Raw genomic sequence first — 21,888 nt, forward strand, 5'->3', positions numbered from 1 at the left:
TTGTAAAATCTTTTTTTAAATATAAGTATATACAAGTTTATTTATCATTTTGCTCTTTTTTAATCTTTATTGTTTTTAAGTATTACAGATTTCCTCCTTTTTTTTCTTTTTTCCTTTTAAAGTTGCTAAGAGATGTTTTGTAGACATCTTAAAAGTTCTCATAAGAAAAAATATTTTGTAACTGCTTGGTGATGGGTGTTAACTAAAATTATTGTGTGTGTAATCATTTTGCAGTACATCATATATATTGTGTTGTAAACCTGATATTAACATAATGTATGTCAATTACATCTCAACAATAAAAAACAAATAAGTAAAACACTACAAATAAGTCTATACTCATACATTTTAAGAAAGAAGCTAATTTCCAGAAACCATAAACGACCAAAACTCAATCATCAAAAATAATCATAAAAATTCAAAATAAATAATCTAATAGCTTTCTACCATTAAAAAACTTTTCAATTCAGACTTAAAAGTTCCAGAAAAAGAATTCTCTAGGCCTATAAGATTTCACTGAAGAAGTATACTAAACATTTACAGAAGGATTATATTGACTAGAATTTCTAGTGCTATGTTGTATACCAATGTAAGACAAGATCTTTCAGAAAATCTCTTCCAGAAAATGCCTCTTCCAAAAATTAGTCTATTCTATAATTTTTGCCAAAAGGGTAAACTTTATCAAAGGAAGAGGGAAACACTTTTCAATTCACTCTATAAGGCCAGTACTAAAACCAAAGACAGCACGAAAAGAAAAAAAAAACCACCTACAAACCATGTTCTCTAATGAATTTAGACACAAAAATCTTCAACAAAATACTAGCAAACCAAATCCAGCAAAGCATGAAAAAAAGTTTACTCCATGACTAAGTGTGATTTGTTCCTTGCATACAAGGCTGGTTCAACTTGGAAAATCAACCAGTATAATCCATCATGTCAATAAGCTAAAGAAGAAAAAAACATGATCATATCAATTGACACAGAAAAGCATTTGGTAAAACCCAACTCACATTCATGATCAAAACAAATTCTTAAAAAGTTAGAAACACAGGGAAATTACTTCAACTGATAAAGAGCGTCTACAAAAATAAATCGACAGCTAATGTTACACTTACCGGTGACAGACTCAATGCTTTCCCCCTACCTTGGGGCACAAGGCAAGGATGTCCCGTCACCGCTCTTATTCAACACAGTGCTAGAAATTCTAGCTAATATACTGAAACAAGAAAAACAAATACAAGTCGTACAGATTCGACACTTAAGAAGTGATTGTCAAACCTTGATAGGTGCACGATTTGTAAGTAGAACATAAAAATGTAGAGGAAAACTAGAGTTCTTCCATTTATAACTTTGATAAATTGAATATTAATTTTTTCATGAAAGTTAACCTGTAATTGTATTTTTTGTACACAAGAGATAGCATTAAGGATGTCAAAAACTCACATTAACTGCACTAGGCCTGCCAGATGCTCAAACATGCTTTGCTTGGTGACTACCTTTGACAGAGAGCTCACCACCTTGCCAGGCATTTTGTAGAACAGCTGAAGACATTCGACTGTTAGAAATTCCTCCCCCTGCCCATCATGTTAAGTCAAACTCCTTGATCTCCAACAACTGGGCTTAGTTCTGCCCTTCTGTAGACACTGAACAAGTCTACTTCCTCTTTCTCATGAACACAGCATCATCTTTCCTCTAGATTCCACTCTCTGCTGGCCAATACCTCCAGGTCTGCCAATCTTTTATTTGTTCTGCAACATTTCTTGAATGCCTGCTGTATTCTAGGCACCGTGTTAGATGCCAGAGAGAAAACAAGGCACACACCCAGGCCCTGCCCTCCAGCCTACAGTCTAATGGTGAAAAGAAGCAGGTGAGCAGGCAATTCGAAGAGATAATGAGATGAGTCTATAAGAGGGACCCTGATAACACAGAGAATCCAGAGGAACACTTTGCATCTGGCAGGGTAAAGAGGTGGGAGGAGAGGAAACACCACCGACAAAAGTGCCTGAGATGAGGGAGTCTTTCATAGGATTATATCTACTTCCATACAGTTGGAGCTTAGAGCGGGGAGACAGGACTTACTACTCCCTTCCTCCTTTTCACAGATATTGTCTAGTTCAGAGAGACTTTATCTAAGATCCAAAACCCCTCTGAAATTGCAAGCAAAACTGCGCACATACATGTTTTTCTGGAGACAGTCCGTAGCCTGCAGCAGATTCTCGAAGAGGGTGCTAGCTCCAAGTTAGGAATTACTGAGTTTGATTGTCCATGTCTTTTAATACACGGGCCCTGGACCTGATACAGTACCACATACTCAGAGGTATGTTCGTGGGCAGAGCACTGCCTCCCTCCGTCAGGACATGGCATCCTGCCCGTGTGGCTCAGCCCTGTCACACAGCACATTCACGCACAGGCTGTGGTCACCAAGTCCCTCCGCCTGCTTCTTGGTCAATTGATGCTGAAATGAAAGTCAGGACTTGTCTACAGTCCCTGTCGAATTTCAGCCCAGTGCTCTAGACTCTCTGGTGATCATGAACAATAAAACTGAGAACGTGGCTCCTGTTCATTGAATACTTTCTGTGTGCCGGGCGCTATGTTAAAATACTTTACACACATTATCTCAGTTAACCCTCCCAACCCACAAAGTCGATATTCCCATCTCCATTCTATAGCCGCGGAAGCCGAGTCTCAGAGAGGGTAATAAACTCGCTAAGTGTGACTGAACTCTGATTTGAACCCAAACTCGTAACTGTTAAGCCACAACAGGGTGCCTATGCCTTCCCTCGGCCGCCCCACCCTAGTCAACAGACTCGGTGTCTAGTGTCTCATGCCCAGTTCCCTGTTGCCAGTATTTTCCCTACACACTGACACAACATGGATCTTTCTTCTTATTTTTTTATTTTTTAATCCTCACCCAAAGACATTCTTGCATTTATCTTCAGATAGAGTGGGAGGAAGAGAGGAAGAGAGAGAAACATCAATGTGAGAGAGCAACACATCGAGTGTTTGCCACCCACACGACCCCAACTGGGGCCGGGGACAAACTGCAACCGAGGTACGTGCCCTGAGCGGGAACCGAACCCGGGACTCTCTGGTCCACAGACTGACGCTCTAACTGCTGAACCAAGCTGGCCAAGGCCAAAATGAATCTTTCTAAAACACTATCAAATCAAATCTGAACTTCTCATATTATATTTTAATGTATTTATCTTTTAAAAAGTATGTGACTGCCCCGGCCAGTTTGGCTCAGCGGTTAGAGCGTTGGCCCTCAGACCAGAGAGTCCCGGGTTCGGTTTCCACTAAGGGCACGTACTTTGGTTGCAGTTTGTCCCCGGCCCCAGTTGGGGTCGTGTAGGTGGCAACCACTCGATGTGTCTCTCTCACATCAATGTTTTTCTCTCTCTCTTCCCCCCCCCCCCCCACTCTATCTGAAGATAAATGCAAAAATGTCTCGGGTGAAGATATAAAAAATAAAACAAAAAGTATGTTACTCACCGGTTTAAAATCCCAATACATGTGCAGTCCATCTTTGGCTGCCTTGGAACAGGGCTCTAAGGTGGGCTTCTCCCCACGGCCAGGGTCCGTCAGGCAGCGATCGTCGACATTTGCCTCTGCGATCAGTGGTCCGATGTACAACTCCCCAGAGAGACGGTAGTAGACGTTCTAGAAGACAGCAAAGGGATCTGCCATGGACACAGTCAGGGCAGAGGCCTGGGCTGTATAGTGGACATAAAGACTGCTCTTGGGACCCCTGGATACTCAGGTACCACGAGGAGCATTGAATTTCCCTGGGTAACAAGAAGTACCCTTTGTTCCTTTCTCCCCACCCACCCTCCAGTGGACTTTAGGAAGAAGACCAGACACGAGGAGGGAACATTAGCCTGCTTCCTTGCACACAGCTGGCCCAACAAAATCATGGCTTGCACGGATGAGGGAAGCTTAGCGTTGAACAAAACACACAGCTGAACTTCATAGGTGTCCTTGTAAGCCTCAGCTGAGCTTGTTGTCAGGAAACCTTTCCCATTCTCAGTCTGCCCCTGCCTTGCTCAGTGAGTCTGAACAAGTAATGTGTCACACAAGTAATGTGTCATTTGTCAAGTGGAAATGCTATCTATCCTTCAGAAGGTTCCTGTGAGGGCAACGTGCAAAGTCACACGATGGATGTCATAGTCTCAGGGAAGTGCCCCCTACACCTCGCACATGGTGCCAGACCTCTCCTATCCCCTGGAGGGACTTCCGTTCAGCCCTCCTTCTCTAGCCCCGTTTCCTTCTCCAGGGAAGAAGCCACAAGGAGCCGTGGGGGGGGGGGGGGGCGACTGTGAGAAGGGGGAGAAAAGGGGACATTGAAAGTTATAGTCAATAAAAATATCACCATGGAGCACGAGTGCAACAGATCAGAGCCTTTCTGCCTGCCCCACCCGTATCTGAAATAGAACTGTCTTGCTGTGACTTTCTGAATGAACTTGGAAGTGCTTAGTGACAAGTACAGGTGTGGGTCTCACCATGACTCATTACCCAGGATTCTCAGCTCCCGCCTCTCTGTCATCTAACGGAGTCCAACGCCGGCAAAAGTTGAGCCTCAACAGACTAGACTCATCCTGTCCGTACAGAGAGGATGGTGGAAGTTACCTGTGGAGTGTATCCATGACAGCCATACATGATGGGGGTGTTGCCTGGAATGGGTCCCTGATCCAGGCAGATACTTTCTTCCAATAAGTTCTTCATCTGAAGGAGCAAAACACAGGACAACACTGTCGGAAAGAGTCAGAGAAACAGGTCCATCAAGCCTCCCCAGGCCCTGCATTTTCTCCCGTACCCCAAGAGTGCCAGAAATTACCAGCCAAAAGGACAAGCGGTTTGGTCTACTGACAGCAATTTCTAAGCCCTAGACAAATACTGAAGTGATGCCCACTCCCTGGGAACACCTGCCCCCATGGACCATCACAGCATAGAGAGAAGGGGCACTTATGCCCACCTTCAGGTGGGTGAGGCCAAGCACCCTGATTGGCTGAGAAGCTGGAAGGGTCAGAGCAAGGGCTGCAGTTGGCAAAGGAAGGAAGCGGAGGCAGGGAGAAGGAAAAGAGATGGGAACTGGGGGATAAGAGATGAAAGGAAACCGTGAGGCTCTAAGGGCACAAAGCAGAGAAAGGGGTTGGGGATAGGAAGAGGATCGTGGGTAGGATGGGTCTGGTAAATCCTTTTCTGGTTAGTTATGCAATTCAGGTTTTATTATCTATTAGAGTCAAACATTTAAAATCTGAAATGCAATTTCATAATACATACTGCTCCGTAGGCCACGATGTTGCGGACTGGCTTCAGGGCTGGATAAACATTTTTCAGATACCAGTCAAAACTTTTACATTTCAGTTTCTCCCGGAGTGCTATTCTGGAAGAAATGTTTCCATAATCGACTCCAGAGTTCTGTAAATAAAACATGGAGTGTGTCTGTAACATCCTTGGCTCCTCCAAAGGGTGTGGATGATGCCTGAAGGAACTGGGTATATTTCTGACGGCCTGGAAAGTAACCTTAATAATTTATAGTTTTCCAGGGAAAGTGAAAAAAAAGCTTGAACATTAGGAATCTCTTTTGGTTGCAAAGGCACTTGCAAGGCCTGTGTTGTGCAGTCACTCAAGTTTATTTCCCATCATCAGCAAGCTGACACAGACTGCTCCTGTTAGAGATAATATTTACATCAATAAGACACAAAATACTACTCATGATGGCCAGAAAAGGCTTTCAAAAGGAATATTCTGGCAGCAAGATTTGGAAGTTAAAGGACATTTTCTAAAAGTGACATCTGTGGGGAATCAAAATGAAAGGATGTTTGAGCCCAGAGCCACAGCTCAGGAACAGAAGACAGCAAATCACACTGACCTCAGGTGGCAGGGACAATTGTATGTCGTTAGCCAAGGTCATCCTTATTCATGTACATCCAACAAGATTATAGTCTCTATTCCCACCATTGCACATTCCACCTCTTAAAACAATGAATTCTTGATGTCCAACCCTGCACCATAAAAATTCCACCAGTATTGATGATGGATGAAGAATAAGTAATCTAGAAGATTCTTACCCTACAACATAAGGATGAAGAAGAAGAATCAGAAGATTCCTTATGCCTTGGTTTGAATTTTATCTCAGCCACTTACTACCTTATCACCTTAAACAAATTTCTCTCAACTTTCTGTGCTTCAGTTTCTTCTTCTGTAAACTTAGGATAATAAAATATAACCCAACCAAGGAAAACTCTGTGCTCATTTCCTCCAATGACCACATCAAAACTACATTTATAGAATATTTCATCCTAAAGCTGCAGAATATACATTCTATTCAAGTGCACATAGGACATTCTCATAGACAGACCACATGTTAGGACACAAAACAATTCTCTACAAGTTCAAGAAGATTGGAATCATATCAAGCATCTTCCTGGATCACAATGGCATTAAACTAGAAATCAACTGCAATAAAAAACTCAAAAACATTCAAATACATGGGACCTGAATATTAAACAATGAATGGGTTACCAATGAGACCAAGGAAGAAATCAAAAAACTTCCTGGAAACAAATGAAAGTGAACACACAACAACCCCAAATATATCAAAAGCAGTCCTGAGAGGGAAGTTCACGGTATCACAGGCCTACCTCAAAAAAACAAGAAAAAGCTCAAATAAGTGATCTAACCCTAAAACTTAAATAATCTTGAACCACAAGAAATGCCCAGAGAAGCAGAAGGAAGGAAATAATAAAGATCAGAATGGAAAGACATAAGTGACATTATGACTAAAAAAATAAAATAAAAACAAAATGCCAGAGAAACCAAGAGCATGTTCTTTGAAAAGATAAACAAGATTGATGAAACTCTGTTTCATGAGGAAACAGAGCGAGGACCCAAGTAAATAAAATTAGAAATGAAAGAGGTGAAGTAACAACTGATGCCACAGAAATACAAAGGATTGTAAGAAAATACTATGAACAACTATATGCCAATAAAATGGACAACCTGGGAGAAATGAACAAATTTCAGGAAACACGCACTCTTCCTTCCAAAACTCAATCAGGAGGAATCAGAAAACCTGAAGAAGCTGATAACAACTAATGAAATTGAAGCAGTAATAAAAAAGAACTTTCAGCAAACAAAATTCAATACCTATCCTCCTCAAACTCTTCCAAAAAAATACAAGAAGAGGGGAAACTTCCAAGCTCTTTTGACAAGGCCAACATTTTCCTAATTCCCAAAGCAGATAAAGATACTACAAAGAAAGAAAATAACAGGCCAGTATCCCGGAAGAACATAGAGGCTAAAATCCTCAACAAAGTATTAGCAAATAGGATCCAGCAATACATTAAAAAGATCATACAACATTACCAAGTGGAATTTATTCTGGGGATGCAAGGCTGGTACAATATTCTCAAATCAATAAATGTAATACATCACATAATCAGATAGAAGGATTAAAATCACATGACCATATCAATAGGTGCAGAAAATGTATTCAACAAAATCCAGCCCCCATTTTTGATAAAAAACTGTTAGGCAAGTGGGAATAGAGGGAACATACCTCAACATAATAAAGGCCATAATATGACAAACTTACAGCATACTAAATGGGCAAAAACTAAAAACGTTTTCCTTAAGAACAGGTACAAGACAGAAATGTCTGCTTACCACCACTCTTATTCAACATACTATTAGAAGTCTCAGCCACAGCACTCAGAAAAGAAGAAAAGATAAAAGGCAGCCAAATTGAAAAGGAGGAAGTAAAACTGTCAATGCTCACAGATGATATGATATTGTATATAGAAAATCCTAAAGACTCCACCAAAAAAACTACTAGTTTTAATAAATGAATTTGGCAAAATGGCAGGATATATCTAGATATTAATGGCATTTTTTTCCTTAATCCTTACCTGAGGATAGTTTTCCATTGATTTTTTTTTTTTTAATAGAGTAAAAGGGAGGAAGAGAGGGAGGGGGGGGAGAGAGAGAGAGAGAGAGAAACACCAACGTGAGACACATTGATCGGTCGCCTCCTGCATGAGCCCAACTGGGGCTTGGGATTGAACCTGCAAACCAAGTGCTCTTGACCAAGAATCAAGTCCATGACCCTTTGATCCACAGGTTGTTACTCTAACCGCTGAGCCAAATTGGCCAGGCCAATGGCATTTTTACGTATCAATAATGAACTTGCAGAAAGAGAAACTAAAAAAAAAAAAAAAAAAAAATTCCCATTTACCATTGCAACAACAACAAAGATATCTAAGAATAAATTTAACCAAGAAGGTAAAAATCATATACTCAGAAAACTATAAGACATTGAAAAAGAAATAGAGGATATGAATAAATGGAAGCATATACCATGTTCATGGATTGGAATGAATATCAATAGAATAGATGTCAATAGAATATTCATACTATCGAAAGCAATCTATAGATTCAAAGTAATCTCTATTAAAATACCATGGGCATATTTCACAGATCTAGAATGAATATTCTAAAAATTTACATGGAACCAAAAAAAGACCCCAAACAGCCACAGCAATCTTGAAAAAGAAGAACAAAGTTAGGGAAATCACAATACTGGATATCAAACTATACTATAAAGCCATTGTAATCAAAGCAGCCTGGTACTGGCATTAGAACAGACTTATAGATCTACGGAACAGAACAGAGACCCCAGAAGTTGACCCACATCACTATAGTCAATTAATTTTTGACTAAAAGGGAAGAATATACAACGAAGTAAAGACAGTCCCTTCAACAAATGGTGTTGGGAAAACTGGACAGATATGTGCAAAAAAATTAAACTAGACCACCAACTTACACCATACACAAGAATAAACTAAAAATGGGAAAAAGATTTAAATATAAGTTGCAAAACCATAGAAACCTTGGAATAAAAGATAAGCAGTAAAATCTTAGATATCTCACATAGCAGAATTTTCGCCAATATATCTCTTAGGATGAGAGAAACAAAGGAAAAAGTAAATAAGTGGGACTATAACAAAATAAAAAGCTTCTGCACAGCAAAAGAAACCATTACCAAAATGAAAAGGGAACCCACTGTGTGGGAGAACATATTTGCCAGTGATACATCTGATAAGGGGTTTGGCTCAGCAGTTAGAGTGTCAGTCCGCAGTCCAGAGAGACCCAGGTTCGGTTCCCACTAAGGGCACATACCTCGGTTGCAGTTTGTCCCCAGCCCTGGTTGGGTCGTGCGGGTGGCAGCCACTCGATGTGTCCCTTTCACATCAATGTCTCTCTCTTTCTCTCTCTGTCTCATCCTCTCTCTCCCTCCTACTATATCTGAACAATAAATAGAAAAATGTCATTGGATGAGGATTAAAAAAAAGAAGTCATACAACTCAACAAAGGGAAGACAAACAATCTAATTAAAAAATGGGCAATGGACCTGAATAGATACTTTTCCAAAGGACATACAGATGGCCAATAAACATATGAAAAACTCCTCCATGTCACTAATCATCAGAGAGATGCAAATTAAAACTACTATGAGGTATCACCTCACACCTGCCAGAATGGCTGCCATCAATAAATCAACAAACAACAAGTGCTGGCAAGAACGTGGAGAAAAGGGCATTCTAATACACTGCTGGTGGGAATGAAGAATGGTGCATCCACTATAGAAAACAGTATGAAGTTTCCTCAAAAAATTAATAATAGAATTGTCATTTGACCCAGTGATCCCACTTCTGGGAATATATCATGAGAATCCTGAAACACCAATCAGAAAGAATATATGCACCTCTATGTTCATAGCAGCATTATTTACAATAGCTAAGATCTGGAAACAGCCCAAGTGCTCACCAGTAGATGAGTAGATAATAAAAGCTGTGGTACAATTTTTACATGATAGAATACTACGCAACTGAAAAAAGAAGAATTGCTTACCCTTAGCAACAACATGGATGGAACCTGGATACCATTATGCTAAGTGAAATAAGCCAATCAGAGAAAGGTAAATATCACATGATCTCACTTATATTTGGAATTGAATGAACAAAATAAACTGATGAACAGAATAGGTCCAGAGACATGGATTCATGGAACAGACTGACAGATCTCAGAGGGGACAGTGATGAGGGGGACTGAAAGAGATAGATCAAGGAATTTATATGCATATATGTATAGTCCATGAACACAGATAACAGTGTGTTGAAGGCCTGGGTTGGGATGGGTGGCTAGGTGTAGGGGGACAGTGGGGAGAAAATAGGGGACATTTGTAATACTGTCAACAATAAAAAATAAACCTTAAAAAATTAAATGGATTAAATGTTCCAATCCAAAGTTACAGGGTGGCTGAATGTATAAGAAAACAAGACCCGTACATATGCTGCCTACAAGTTACTCACTTCAGATTGAAATACACACATAGACTGAAAGTAAAAGGATGAAAAAAAGATATTTTATGCAAATGAAAAATTTTAAAGCTGGAGTAACAATATTTATTTGACAAATTAGACTTTAAAACAAAGGTCACAAATTAGACTTTAAAACAAATATCATAATAAGAGACAAAGAAGGACAGTTTATACTGATAAAGGAATCAATCCAACAAGATATAACCTTTGTAAATGTAAAGAAAATATTGACATAAAGGGAGAGAACGACAGTAATACTGTAATAATGGGATTTTAATACTCCCATTCAATGAATAGATTATCCAGACTAAAAAAAAAAAAAGATCAGCAAGGAAACACCAGCCTTAAATAGCACATTAGACAAAATGGATTAATTGGTATAAAACATTTCACTCCAAATCAGCAGAATATATTCTTTTTTTCCCTCATTTCCCAAATATTTCTTGTAATTTTTTAAAAATGTATTGTTGACGGTGTTACAGATGTCCCCCCATTTACTCCCTCTTTGCCCCCCTCACCCAGCCTGCACCATACCCCAGGCCTTCCCCACACTATTATCTGTGTCAATGGGCTCTGCATATGTGCGTATATGTTATCTGGTTAATCTCTTCCATCCTCTGTATCCCCCTCTGCTCTGAGATCTGTTATTCTGTTTTAATCATCTTTGCCTCTGGACCTATTTTGTTTGTCAGTGTATTTTGTTCATTAGATTCCAACATATAACTGAGATTATGTGATATTTGTTTTTCTTTAACTGGCTTATTTTGCTTTGCATAATAATCTCCATGTCCATCCATGTTATCAGCAAAGGGTAAGAGCTCCTTCTTGTGTACAGCCACATGGTATTCCACTGTGTAAATGTACCACAGCTTTTTTATCCACTCCTCTACTGATGGGCACTTGGGCTGTTAGCAGATCTTAGCTATTATAAATAATGCTGCTATGAACATAGGGGTGCATATAATCTTTCTGATTGGTGTTCTGGGAATACATCCTAAGAATCCAAAAACACCAATCAGGAAATATATACACTCTTTTCAAGCACACACAGAACATTTCCCAGGACAGACCAAGTGTTAGGACATAAAATGTCTCAAATTTAAGAAGATTGAAATCATATCAAACATCTGATCACAATGGTATGAAACTAGAAATCAATTACAAGAAGAAAACTGAAAAATACACAAATAACGTGCTGCTAACAAATGAATGGGCTAACAAGACCAAGATACCAAAAGATACCTTGAGACAAATGAAAATGGAAGCACAATGACCTCAAAATATGGGGCACAGCCAAAGCAGTTCCAAAATGGAAATTCACAGCAATACAAGCCTACCTCAATAAATAAGAAAAATATTAAATAAACTATCTAACCTTACAACTAAACAAACTAGAAAAGGAACAGACAAAACCTAAAGTGAATAGAAGCAAGGAAATAAAACAAAGATCACAGCAGAAATAGATAAAATAAAGTCTATAAAAACAAACAAAAAAATTAATAAAACCAAGAGCTTGTTCTTTGTAAAGATAAATGAAATTAATAAACTTTTAACCAGACTCATCAAGAAAAAAAAAAAAGAGAGGACTCAAATAAATAAAATCAGAAATGAAAGAAAAGTGACAACTGATACCACAGAAACAGAAAGGAGTTTAAAAAAAAAAATCCTACCAAATAATTATATGCCACCAAATTGGACAACCTGGAAAAAATGGGTAAATTCCTAGAAATATACAATCTTCCAAGATTTAATCAAGAAGAAAGAGAAAATCAAAACAACCAATCAGTAATTAAAAAAAACTTTCAACAAACAAAAGTCCTGAACCAGATGGCATCACCAGTAAATTTTACCAAACATTCAAAGAAGAATTAACACCTATCCTTCTCAAATTACTTCAAAAAATTCAAGACAAGAGAAGGTCCACAAGCTCATTTTGAGGCCAGCATTACTCTAATTCCAAAACCAGACAAATACACTATAAAAAAAGTATAGGCCAATATCCTTGATGAACATAGTAAAACTCTCAACAAAATATTAGTAAACTAAATTCAGCAATACATTAAAAAGATTATACATCATGATCAAGTGGGATTTATTCCCAGGATGCAAGATTGATTCAGTATTATGATATATTAACATATATCATGTGATATATTAATGTGATATTAATGTGACATACCACATAAACAAAATAAAGGATAAAAATCACATAATTATATCAATAGATATAGAAAAAGCATTTGACAAAATCCATTACCCATCTATGAAAAAATGGGAATAAATAAAATATAACTCAACATAATACAGGCTATCTATGACAAACTCACAATTGACATCATACTCAACTGAGAAAAACTAAAAGCATTTTTCTTAAGATCAGGAATAAGACAAGGATGTACACTCTCACCAGTTTGATTCAAAATAGTATTGGAAGTCCTAGCCACAACAATCAGATAAGAAAAATAAATAAAAGGCCCAGCTGGTGTGGCTCAGTGGATTGAGCGTTGTCCCATGGACTGAGAGGTCCCAGTTTGACTCCAGGTCAGGGCACATGCCCGGGTTGCGGGCATGATCCACAGTGAGGGGTGTGCAGGAGGCAGCGATCGATGTTTTCTTCTCACATCAATGGTTCTGTCACTCTCTCCCTTCCTCTTTCTTTAAAAAAATAAAATATATTTTTTAAAAATTTTTTAAAGAAAACAAATAAAAGACATTAAAATTTGAAAGGAAGAATAAAATGGTCATCATTTTCAAACGACATGATACTGTATATAAAAAACCCTAAAGACTCCACCAAAAAACTATTAGAACTGATAAATGAATTCACTAAAGTGATAGGATACAAAATTAATATTCAGAAACTAGTTGCATTTTTATACATCAATAACAGACTCTCAGAAAGAGAAGTTAAGAAAACAATCCCATTTACAATTGTATCAATAAAAATAAAATATCTATAAATACATTTAACCAAGGATGTAAAAAAAAACCTGTACTTGGAAAACTGTAAGACATTGAAAAGACACAAATAGATAGAAGAATATACCATGCTTATAGATAGGAAGAATCAACATCATTAACCCCACAGATTTAATAAATCTCTATCAAAATACCAACAGAATCCTTCACAGAACTAGAATAAATAATCCCAGAATTCATATGGAACCCCCAAAGACCTCAAATAGCAAAAGCAATCTTGAGAAAGAACAAAGCTGGAGGAATCATATTACCTGATATCAAACTATACTGTAAGGTGTAGTAATCAAAATGACATGGTATCAAAAAAACAGATACATAGATCAATGAAACAGAAAAGGGAACCCAGAAATAAACCCATGCCTATATGGTCAATTAATCCATGACAAAGGAGGCAAGAATATACAATCGGGTGAAGACAGTATCTTCAATAGTGTTGAAAAAACTGGACAGACATGCAAAAGAATATAGAAGAATAAATTCAAAATGGGTTAAAGACTTCCATGTAAGACTGAAAACCATAAAAATTCTAGAAGAAAACATAGGCACTAAGCTCTTTGACATCACTGTTAGTAATTTTTTTTTATATGTCTCCTCAGGCAAAGGAAACAAAAGAAAAATAAACAAATTGGACTATATCAAACTAAAGAGTTTTTGCACAGTGAAGGAACCCATCAACAAAATGAAAAGACAAGCTACTAAATGGAAGAAGATATTTGCTAATGATCCAATAAGGATTTAAATCCAAAATATGTAAGGAACTCATACAATTTAACACCAAAAAACCCTCATACAACCCAATTAAAAATGAGCAGAGGATGTGAAGAGACACTTTTCCAAAGTGGATGTACAGATGGCCAATAGACATAGAAAAAGATGCTCAACATCACTAATCCTCAGAGAAATGAAAATTAAAACCACAGTGAGATATGACCTCACATCTGTCAGAATGGCTATCATCAATAAACCAACAAACAAGTACTGGCAAGAATGTGGAGAAAGGGAACCCTCATGCACTGTTGGTTTTGTAAATTGGTTTAGCTACTATAAAAAACAGTCTGGACGTTCATTAAAAAAAAAAAAAAAAATTTAAAAATAGAGCCCTGGCTGGTGTGGCTCAGTTGGTTGGAGCATTGTCCCATGTATCAAAAGATCGCAAGTTTGATTCCTAGTCAGGGCACATACCCAGGTTGCAGGTCCGATCCCAATTTGGGGCATATATGGAAGGCAATTGATTAATGTTTCTCTCTCTTCCCCCCCCCCCCCACCCCCCTCTCAAATCAATAGAAACATGTCCTCTGATGAGAACTTTTAAAAAAATTAAAAATAGAATTACCAAATGACCTAGCAACTCCACCTCTGGGTTTTATTTAAAGAAATCCAAAACACTAGTTTGAAAAGATATAAGCACCCCTATGTTCACTGCGGCATTATTTGCGACAGCCATAGCATGAAAGCAACTTAAGTGTCTATCAATAGGTGAATGGATAAAGAATATGTGGTGTGTATGAGTGTACACACACACACACACACACACACACAATGGAATATTACTTAGCCACAAACAAGAATAAAATCTTGCCATTTTTAACAACATGAATGGACATAGAGGGTATTATGTTAAGTAAAATAAGTCTGATAGAGAAAGGCAAATATATGATTTCACTTATATGTTACACCTAAAAAACAAAATAAATAAAACAGAAATAAACTCATAGATACAGAGAACAAACTGATGGTTGCCAGATGCGAGGAGGATTTTAAGGGCTGGGTGAAAAAGGTGAAGAGATTAAGAAATAAAAATTAGCAGTTACAAAGTAGTCACAGGGATGTAAAGTACAGCATAGGGAATACAGTCACTAATACTGTAATCACTGTGTATAGTGCCAGGCGGGTGCTAGACTTATCCCAGGGAACACTAGATAAGTTATATAAATGCCTAAGCACTATGATATACACCTGAAATTAATACAATATTCAATGTCAACTGTAATTGAAAATTTTAAAAATACATAAAATTAAAAATAAAACCTACCCCATAAGTACGTTGTGATGATTAATGAGGCTGGAACATAGTATTGCTACATAAATGTTGTCATCATCATCACACTTTACTCTTATTCTTTAGGGTTGGGAAGGCATTTTGCTGCATCCCTTCCCGTTTCCCACCAGGACCACCACCTCCTCCTCTCTGTTCTCCCCTGCTTCTATTCAATGCCATGACAAACCTGGAGGGGTATGTTCCAGGCAAAGTAGACCATGTCTTTGTATTCATCCATCCAGATTTCAGCCACTCTGAGAGCATTGCGCTTCAAGGCAGGAGACAGATCCAAGGCATAGGGCTTGTGGTGTCTCTCTAGGTGAGCAATCCGGGTGCAGGGCAAGACCTCGATTCTCCCTCCACACTGCCACACCTGTGAGAGGAGGGGGGAAATCACAGGGACAGGCTTCGCCCCATGGCCAATAAGATACACAGAAACCAATATTTTGGAGCCATTTTAAAAGAAGGGAAATTCGGTCCTCCCACTCCCATCACTGTTGCTCCCAACCCACTTATCTAAAACAATCTTTCTTAGAAATTTACCAAACTTCTTTTTTCCTGTCCTTCAGACAGTTCCAGAAATCCTACTCCCTTCAGGAAGTCCTCCTGAACAAAACAAAGAAAGGTCTGTCCCTGCTCATTTATCCCCTAGGAAAGTGCCCGTGTCCTGAGCGGCGCCATGCTCTGAGCTAACCCCACTGGAGTTAGCTCTCCACAACCCCCCTTTGTCCTGCATGTCAACTATAAGGCAATGTGCTGGACAGACTCACAGGTGGCCCCCATGATCCCTGCCTCCTCCTCTTCACACCCTTCCCTACTCCCCTCCCCTTGAGTGTGGGCCTGTGATCTCCTAACCAGCAGAATATGGCAAAGGTGATAGTATGTGCATGATTACACGTGTGATTACATTCTATAGGATCGCCGCGTCTCTTGCTAGGAGAGGCACTCTCTTGCTGGCTTTGAAGGAGCATGTTGTAAGCCTCCAAACGGAGAGCAAGGCACTAAGGGTGGCTTCCGACCGAGAGCCAGCCAAACCTGAATGCCTCCTCTGTCTGGAAGACTTCAGGAACTCAATGCTGCCAACACCAACATGAGCCTCGGAGCAGATCCTTCTTCAGTCAGTCCTAGATGAGCACCCAGCCCTGGCCAACACCTTGACTGCAACCTTGCAGAGAACTCAGCTAAGCCAGGCACAGACTCCTCACCCACAGTAACTGTGAGATAGTAAATTGCCCTGCTTTAAGCCACTGCGTTTGTGATAATGTTACACAGCAATAGATAACGAATACAGGTAATTCTTGACCAAGAGAAACCAAGAGATAATTTATAATTATATAAATTATAATTGCCTTTTCTTGTCATCCTGATGGGTACAAACCTATCTGCCAGACCATACATTCTAATAGTTGGCTTAAAAATATGGTCTTCCTCCCAGCAGGTGGTCAACTATCTACTGCTATGAGATTGATGCCATGTCCAGTGTCTTCTCTTCATGGTTGCCCAAGGGAGTTGCAGTTTCGGGAGATAATTAGCCTGTTTGGCAGTGGTTAGCACCCTACTGCACTCATGCCTGCGGAGCCCCTCAGACAGGGGTGAGCAACTAGTTCACTCACCCACCTGGGGGCCAGTCCCCTCATCTGACTCATTGTTTTTCATCCCTTCCTCAGCTGCCGAACCCACAGATTCCCTTCCCTTGCCTCTTGAAAAAAAGCCAAGTTTGGAAGTCAGACTGAACCTGTGTTCAAATCTATCACTGCACACCTGATAACTGGGGGCAATGAGCAACCCTCCATCACGGTTGTCAGGTGGACTTGATGACAGAACAGGCACTCAGGGGACAGCTGCGTCCGGGATCATGAATGGGAAGCACCTCTGCCTCTCCCATTATCCCCCTGCATGTCTCCCCATTCGTTCCCAGAACATGTGGGGGTTACAGCTCATTTGTTTTCAGATTTGATTTTCTGTAGCCAAACATTTAAAAATCCAAACACAACTTCAATTTTTCTAGTTGGAGGAGTTTTGCAAAACCACAGGGATTTTTTTTTTTATATGTTTATATTGATTTTTTTTTTAGAGAGAGAGAGAGGAAGGGAGAAATAGAAACATTCATGTGAAAGAGAAATATCAATTGGCTGCCTCCTGTATGCCCCACACTGGGGATCGAGCCCACAACACGGGCATATGCCCTGACCGGGAATCGAACCAGGATCTCTCAGTCCATGGGACGGTGCTCAATCCACTGAGCCACATTGACCCGGCCAAAACCCCAGGAATTTAAGAGAGAAAAAATAATGGTTGCCACAAGAAACCTTAAATTCAAGCGAAGAGATAAAAGTCATAATAGTCATTTTGAAGTAATATGAACTATTATTCTTGACCAACACTTCAAATTTTACTCTCAATTTATTCCACTTGCCCAAATCTCTCTCTGTCTCTCTCTCTCTCTCTCTCTCTCTCTCTCTCTCTCTCTGTGTCTGTCTCTCTCTCTCTCTCTCTCTCCCTGACCCACTTACAGAGACATGAAGTTTCTACTTATAATAGTAACGGCATGCTTTGTGCCACATACTATCCTAATATTTTTCATAAACTTAACCCTCACCATGTAGGCATTATTATCCCCACTTACGTACCTTGCCCATGTTTCCTGGCTAGTAAATGACAGACCAGACTGAGATTCTGCAGTGCACGTGTTAGCCTCTGGCACAGCGCCAAGAACATTCAAGGTGCTTGACAAATGCGGGTTTTCCTTTCGGGCCCATCAGCCTCAGTGCCCCACCCTCACCTATGCACACCCATGCACAGCATCGCTGCTGTGGCCTCTAGGTGTCAGAATACACACTCCATGCAGCTCTGATGTTCTCTGAGGTGTGTTATTGGAGAAAGACAGATCCTAACAAGTGCTTAGGGGTCTTAAAAGGCCAATGGCCACGCACATAAACCAAGGAATCTGCATGTGGGTAAACCGCTTTATTCAAGAATGGTAAAAAAAAAAATGTCCCTTAATTGATACTCCCTACTTTCCCAGCAAAATTTATTTTAAACTATCACCAAATGTTAAAAGAAAGAGGACTTCTTGTGGAAAATGAAATGGCAGAGTTTCAGTTTCATGTGGGACAGGCAACAGAGGCAGCTCAGATGCAGAAAAGGGGAGTAGAGAAAAGAATAAGGAAATGGGAAGAAGGGCTTTGGGTTATAAGTCAGGGATCTGGGGTTCCAGCCAAATTCATGGGACGCTCTGGTAGGTAGGAACACCCCAGCCACAGTGTAGCTAGGGTTATCTTCAGAACTTTGCTAAGCATTATACATAAAATAATTATTTCTGCATTTATATTTTTTGTGCTAGAGACTAACTGTTCTCTCAATTTCTATCCTCCACCCCCCACCCCCACCCCACCCCTGCACATCTATAGTCAGAAAGGGAATAACTGGGCATGTAACCAACTAGCTGAAATCTACATTTCCCAGCCTCTTTTGCACATAGGTGTGGCCATGTGACTAGCAGTGGCCAATGAAATATGATATACACAACTTGCAGGTAGAGCCCTTTAAACAAAAACAAAACAGCACACTCTCTCTTTCCCTCCTCTCTCTCCCTCCTAACTGGATTACGGTGTGATGTTGAGTGTGGCACCACCACAGGATGGGAGAGTCCTGATCCCCATCCCCCTGGAGCTGCCACCTCAGTCCTGAGCTACGTACGTTCAAACGGTTATGGAAGAGAGAAATTAATTTCTATCTTATTTAAACCTCTGTTATTTTGGCCTCTGTCCCAGAAGCCAAACAAGAATTCTAATGCATATCTTAATAAATCATTTCAAACTATTTATTACGTTTTAACCGCACAATCCTTCTTATGAGGTGGTGAAAACAAGGACACTTCTCTTCATTTCACAAGTGGAAAAACGGATCAAGACCCCCAGGCAAAGAAAGGAGTTCTCTCTGCCAAAGAATGGTTGTGGCTTAATGGCCAACCCAGATGGGGACTCAAGGCTTCTTTGTTAACATATAAATGTGGGGTCCTGGTTGGCTCCTAAGTGGATGCAATGTGTGGTTATCAGTCTCGACTGGATAGAAACTGAAGGGAGTAGACCGGAATAAGCTTCAGACAGGAAATCATCCTCTTCCTCCAGAAGCCACAATGGACCCGAGGTCACCTGGTCTGAGGCACAGAACTTTGGAGTTGGCAGGGGGAGCCAGTTAATAGAAGCCCAGTCCACAGCGAGTCTGCAGAGCCAGGATTAGAACCTAGGGCCAGCAATTTTTACAACATCATCCTGACATCCTTATTATTATTTTTATTATTAACTATTTGTTGAGTGTAAGCCATGAGTCGGTCATCATGCATGGCTTAGAGAACTTGTATGTTGCCCAGGACAACACAAACTTTGTAGTGGAAAAGTAGAATTTGGTCTTAATTTTTGGACTCGAATAACTGTGTAGTTTTCTCTATCATTGTGCAGCCCCTTTTAAAAGTGCAGCCTTAGGCTGGAAAATGAAAGAGGGGTAAACTAACAAGAACAGTCACAGATCCAAGGGTCAGGACCTTTTAACGAAGGCCTGTAGATTTTACATAAGAGGAAAAACAATACTGTGGAAGGGATATTCTATGCATGAAACCTGTTCCAAATTGATCATGATGGGTTGGACTTATTGGCCCCAGTTCTTCGTGGCTTCATTGTAGACAGAAGATACTCCCCACCCTTGACATTGGCCTTGGCCACAGGATGTACTTTGACAAACTGGATAAGGCATTAAAAATAATGTACTGGTTCCCAACCGAGACCTCAAGAGTGATCATGCCATCAAAGCCCCGTTGCCCCTGCAGATCTCTGAAAATAAATTATTGTTGTTGTAAGTCACTGAGTTTGGGGTGGCTGGTTACATAGAATCTTCTGTGGCAATAGCTAACTGATACACTGATGTAATATGAACTTGCACTTGAAATATCTCCAATTGTGCTCTGGCCGGTTTGGCTCAGTGGTTAGAGCGTCGACCTGCGGTCCTGAGAGACCCGGGTTCGGTTCCCGCTAAGGGCGCGTACCTCGGTTGCAGTTTGTCCCCGGCCCTGGTCGGTCATGCGGGTGGCAGCCACTCGATGTGTTCCTTTCACATTGATGTTTCTCTCTCTCTCTCTGTTCCTCTCTCTCCCTCCCACTCTACCTGAACAAAAAAAAAAGGGAAAATGTCCTCGGGTGAGGATTAAAAAAAAAAAAAGAAATATCTCCAATTGTCTTCGCTTGTACCCTGAATTCCCTTATAAAGCACAATGATTCAGGATGTTCATTTGACCTGAGAAAGCATGAGAGGCTGTCAGAGGCAGAGAAGAGGCATCATTGCTGAAATGAGAAGCCAGTGCACAGGAAGCTGGTCAGAACTCAAACTGGTTTGAGGATTTTATTGCTGTAAAACCCATTACTGGCTATTTGTCCTGGATGAGACTACATCTCAGCATGACCTTAGGCCTCCACGTGAGCTGTTCTCAGCGTCCATTCAGGAGCAATTTCGCTGCCCACACATCTGTATTCCCTGGACCCTCTGCCCAGCTTCTCTTTGGTCTTATAGAAAGCTGTCTGCCACAAAGCTGCTTTATTCTAGGAGGTGCTGGGAAAATGCCTGGATTCTTCAAGGGCAATAGGGACACCATCTGCTGAGCCTCAGTTCTACCCCTTCCCACCCGCATGTCCCAGATCATATAAACCCACACAAAAAATTCTCCACTCCAGAAGTCCTATTGCCTCTCTCTAGTGACCTAGAAACATGAGGATTCGTCCACCTCTTGAGCCAATGACATTCAGCTTTGTCCCAGGATTCCAAAGATACTTCAACCCTTCTATTACTTCCCTCTGCTTTGTACCATAAGAAGAATGGTAATGGACTCACCCTCAGGCTAAGTTCCACATTCTCTCCTCCATAGACCAGCATCCCACCGTCCAGAGATCCGATCTTCCCCAGGAATTGCCTATTGGCAGCCAGGATGCCCATGATGGAAGGACTCCTGTGGAGCACAAAGCAAGAGTTACTAACCTCTGGATAATGAATGGGTTGGGGACAGGGGAACAGTAAGTGGCGCATTGATGGTTTAGCCTTCGAAACTCTACCCAAGCCTCCTCTCCTGTAGGCATCCCTAACCCTCCAGCTGGACCACGTGTGTGCAGTCTCTCCTCACCCCTGTGTGTCATAACCCTTCAAGTTCCATTAAACGTGCATCTTTTGCCCTGGTCGATTTGGCTCAGCGGTTAGAGCGTTGGTCCACGGTCCAGAGAGTCCCAGGTTCGGTTTCCGCTAAGGGCACGTACCTCGGTTGCAGTTTGTCCCCGGCCCTGGTTGAGATCATGTGGGTGGCAGCCACTCGATGTGTCTATCTCACATTGATGTTTCTCTCTCTCTTTTTCTCCCTCTCTCCCTCCTGCCCCATCTGAAGATAAAAGTAAAAATGTCCTCGGGTGAGGATAAAAAAAAAAAAAAAAAGCACAACATAAAAGTACATCT

The 21,888-nt window shown here is 40.4% G+C and overlaps 1 protein-coding gene across 1 annotated transcript in view; it reads right to left on the minus strand.

Moving 5' to 3' along the window:
• Nucleotides 1-914: 914 nt before the first annotated feature.
• The window catches only part of GALNT8 (polypeptide N-acetylgalactosaminyltransferase 8), a 37,299-nt gene continuing 16,325 nt past the window's right edge, over nucleotides 915-21,888 (minus strand). Inside the window, exons 5-10 of the mRNA XM_036251553.1 lie at nucleotides 21,280-21,394; nucleotides 15,587-15,772; nucleotides 5,281-5,418; nucleotides 4,627-4,722; nucleotides 3,493-3,660; nucleotides 915-944 (exon numbers count right to left, since the gene is read on the minus strand). Of these exons, the coding sequence (XP_036107446.1) occupies nucleotides 915-944; nucleotides 3,493-3,660; nucleotides 4,627-4,722; nucleotides 5,281-5,418; nucleotides 15,587-15,772; nucleotides 21,280-21,394 (733 nt within the window). The remainder of the gene's footprint in view (nucleotides 945-3,492; nucleotides 3,661-4,626; nucleotides 4,723-5,280; nucleotides 5,419-15,586; nucleotides 15,773-21,279; nucleotides 21,395-21,888) is intronic.

The sequence above is a fragment of the Molossus molossus genome, unplaced genomic scaffold, assembly GCF_014108415.1.
Source record: "Molossus molossus isolate mMolMol1 unplaced genomic scaffold, mMolMol1.p scaffold_m16_p_10, whole genome shotgun sequence".
NCBI lineage: Eukaryota > Metazoa > Chordata > Mammalia > Chiroptera > Molossidae > Molossus > Molossus molossus.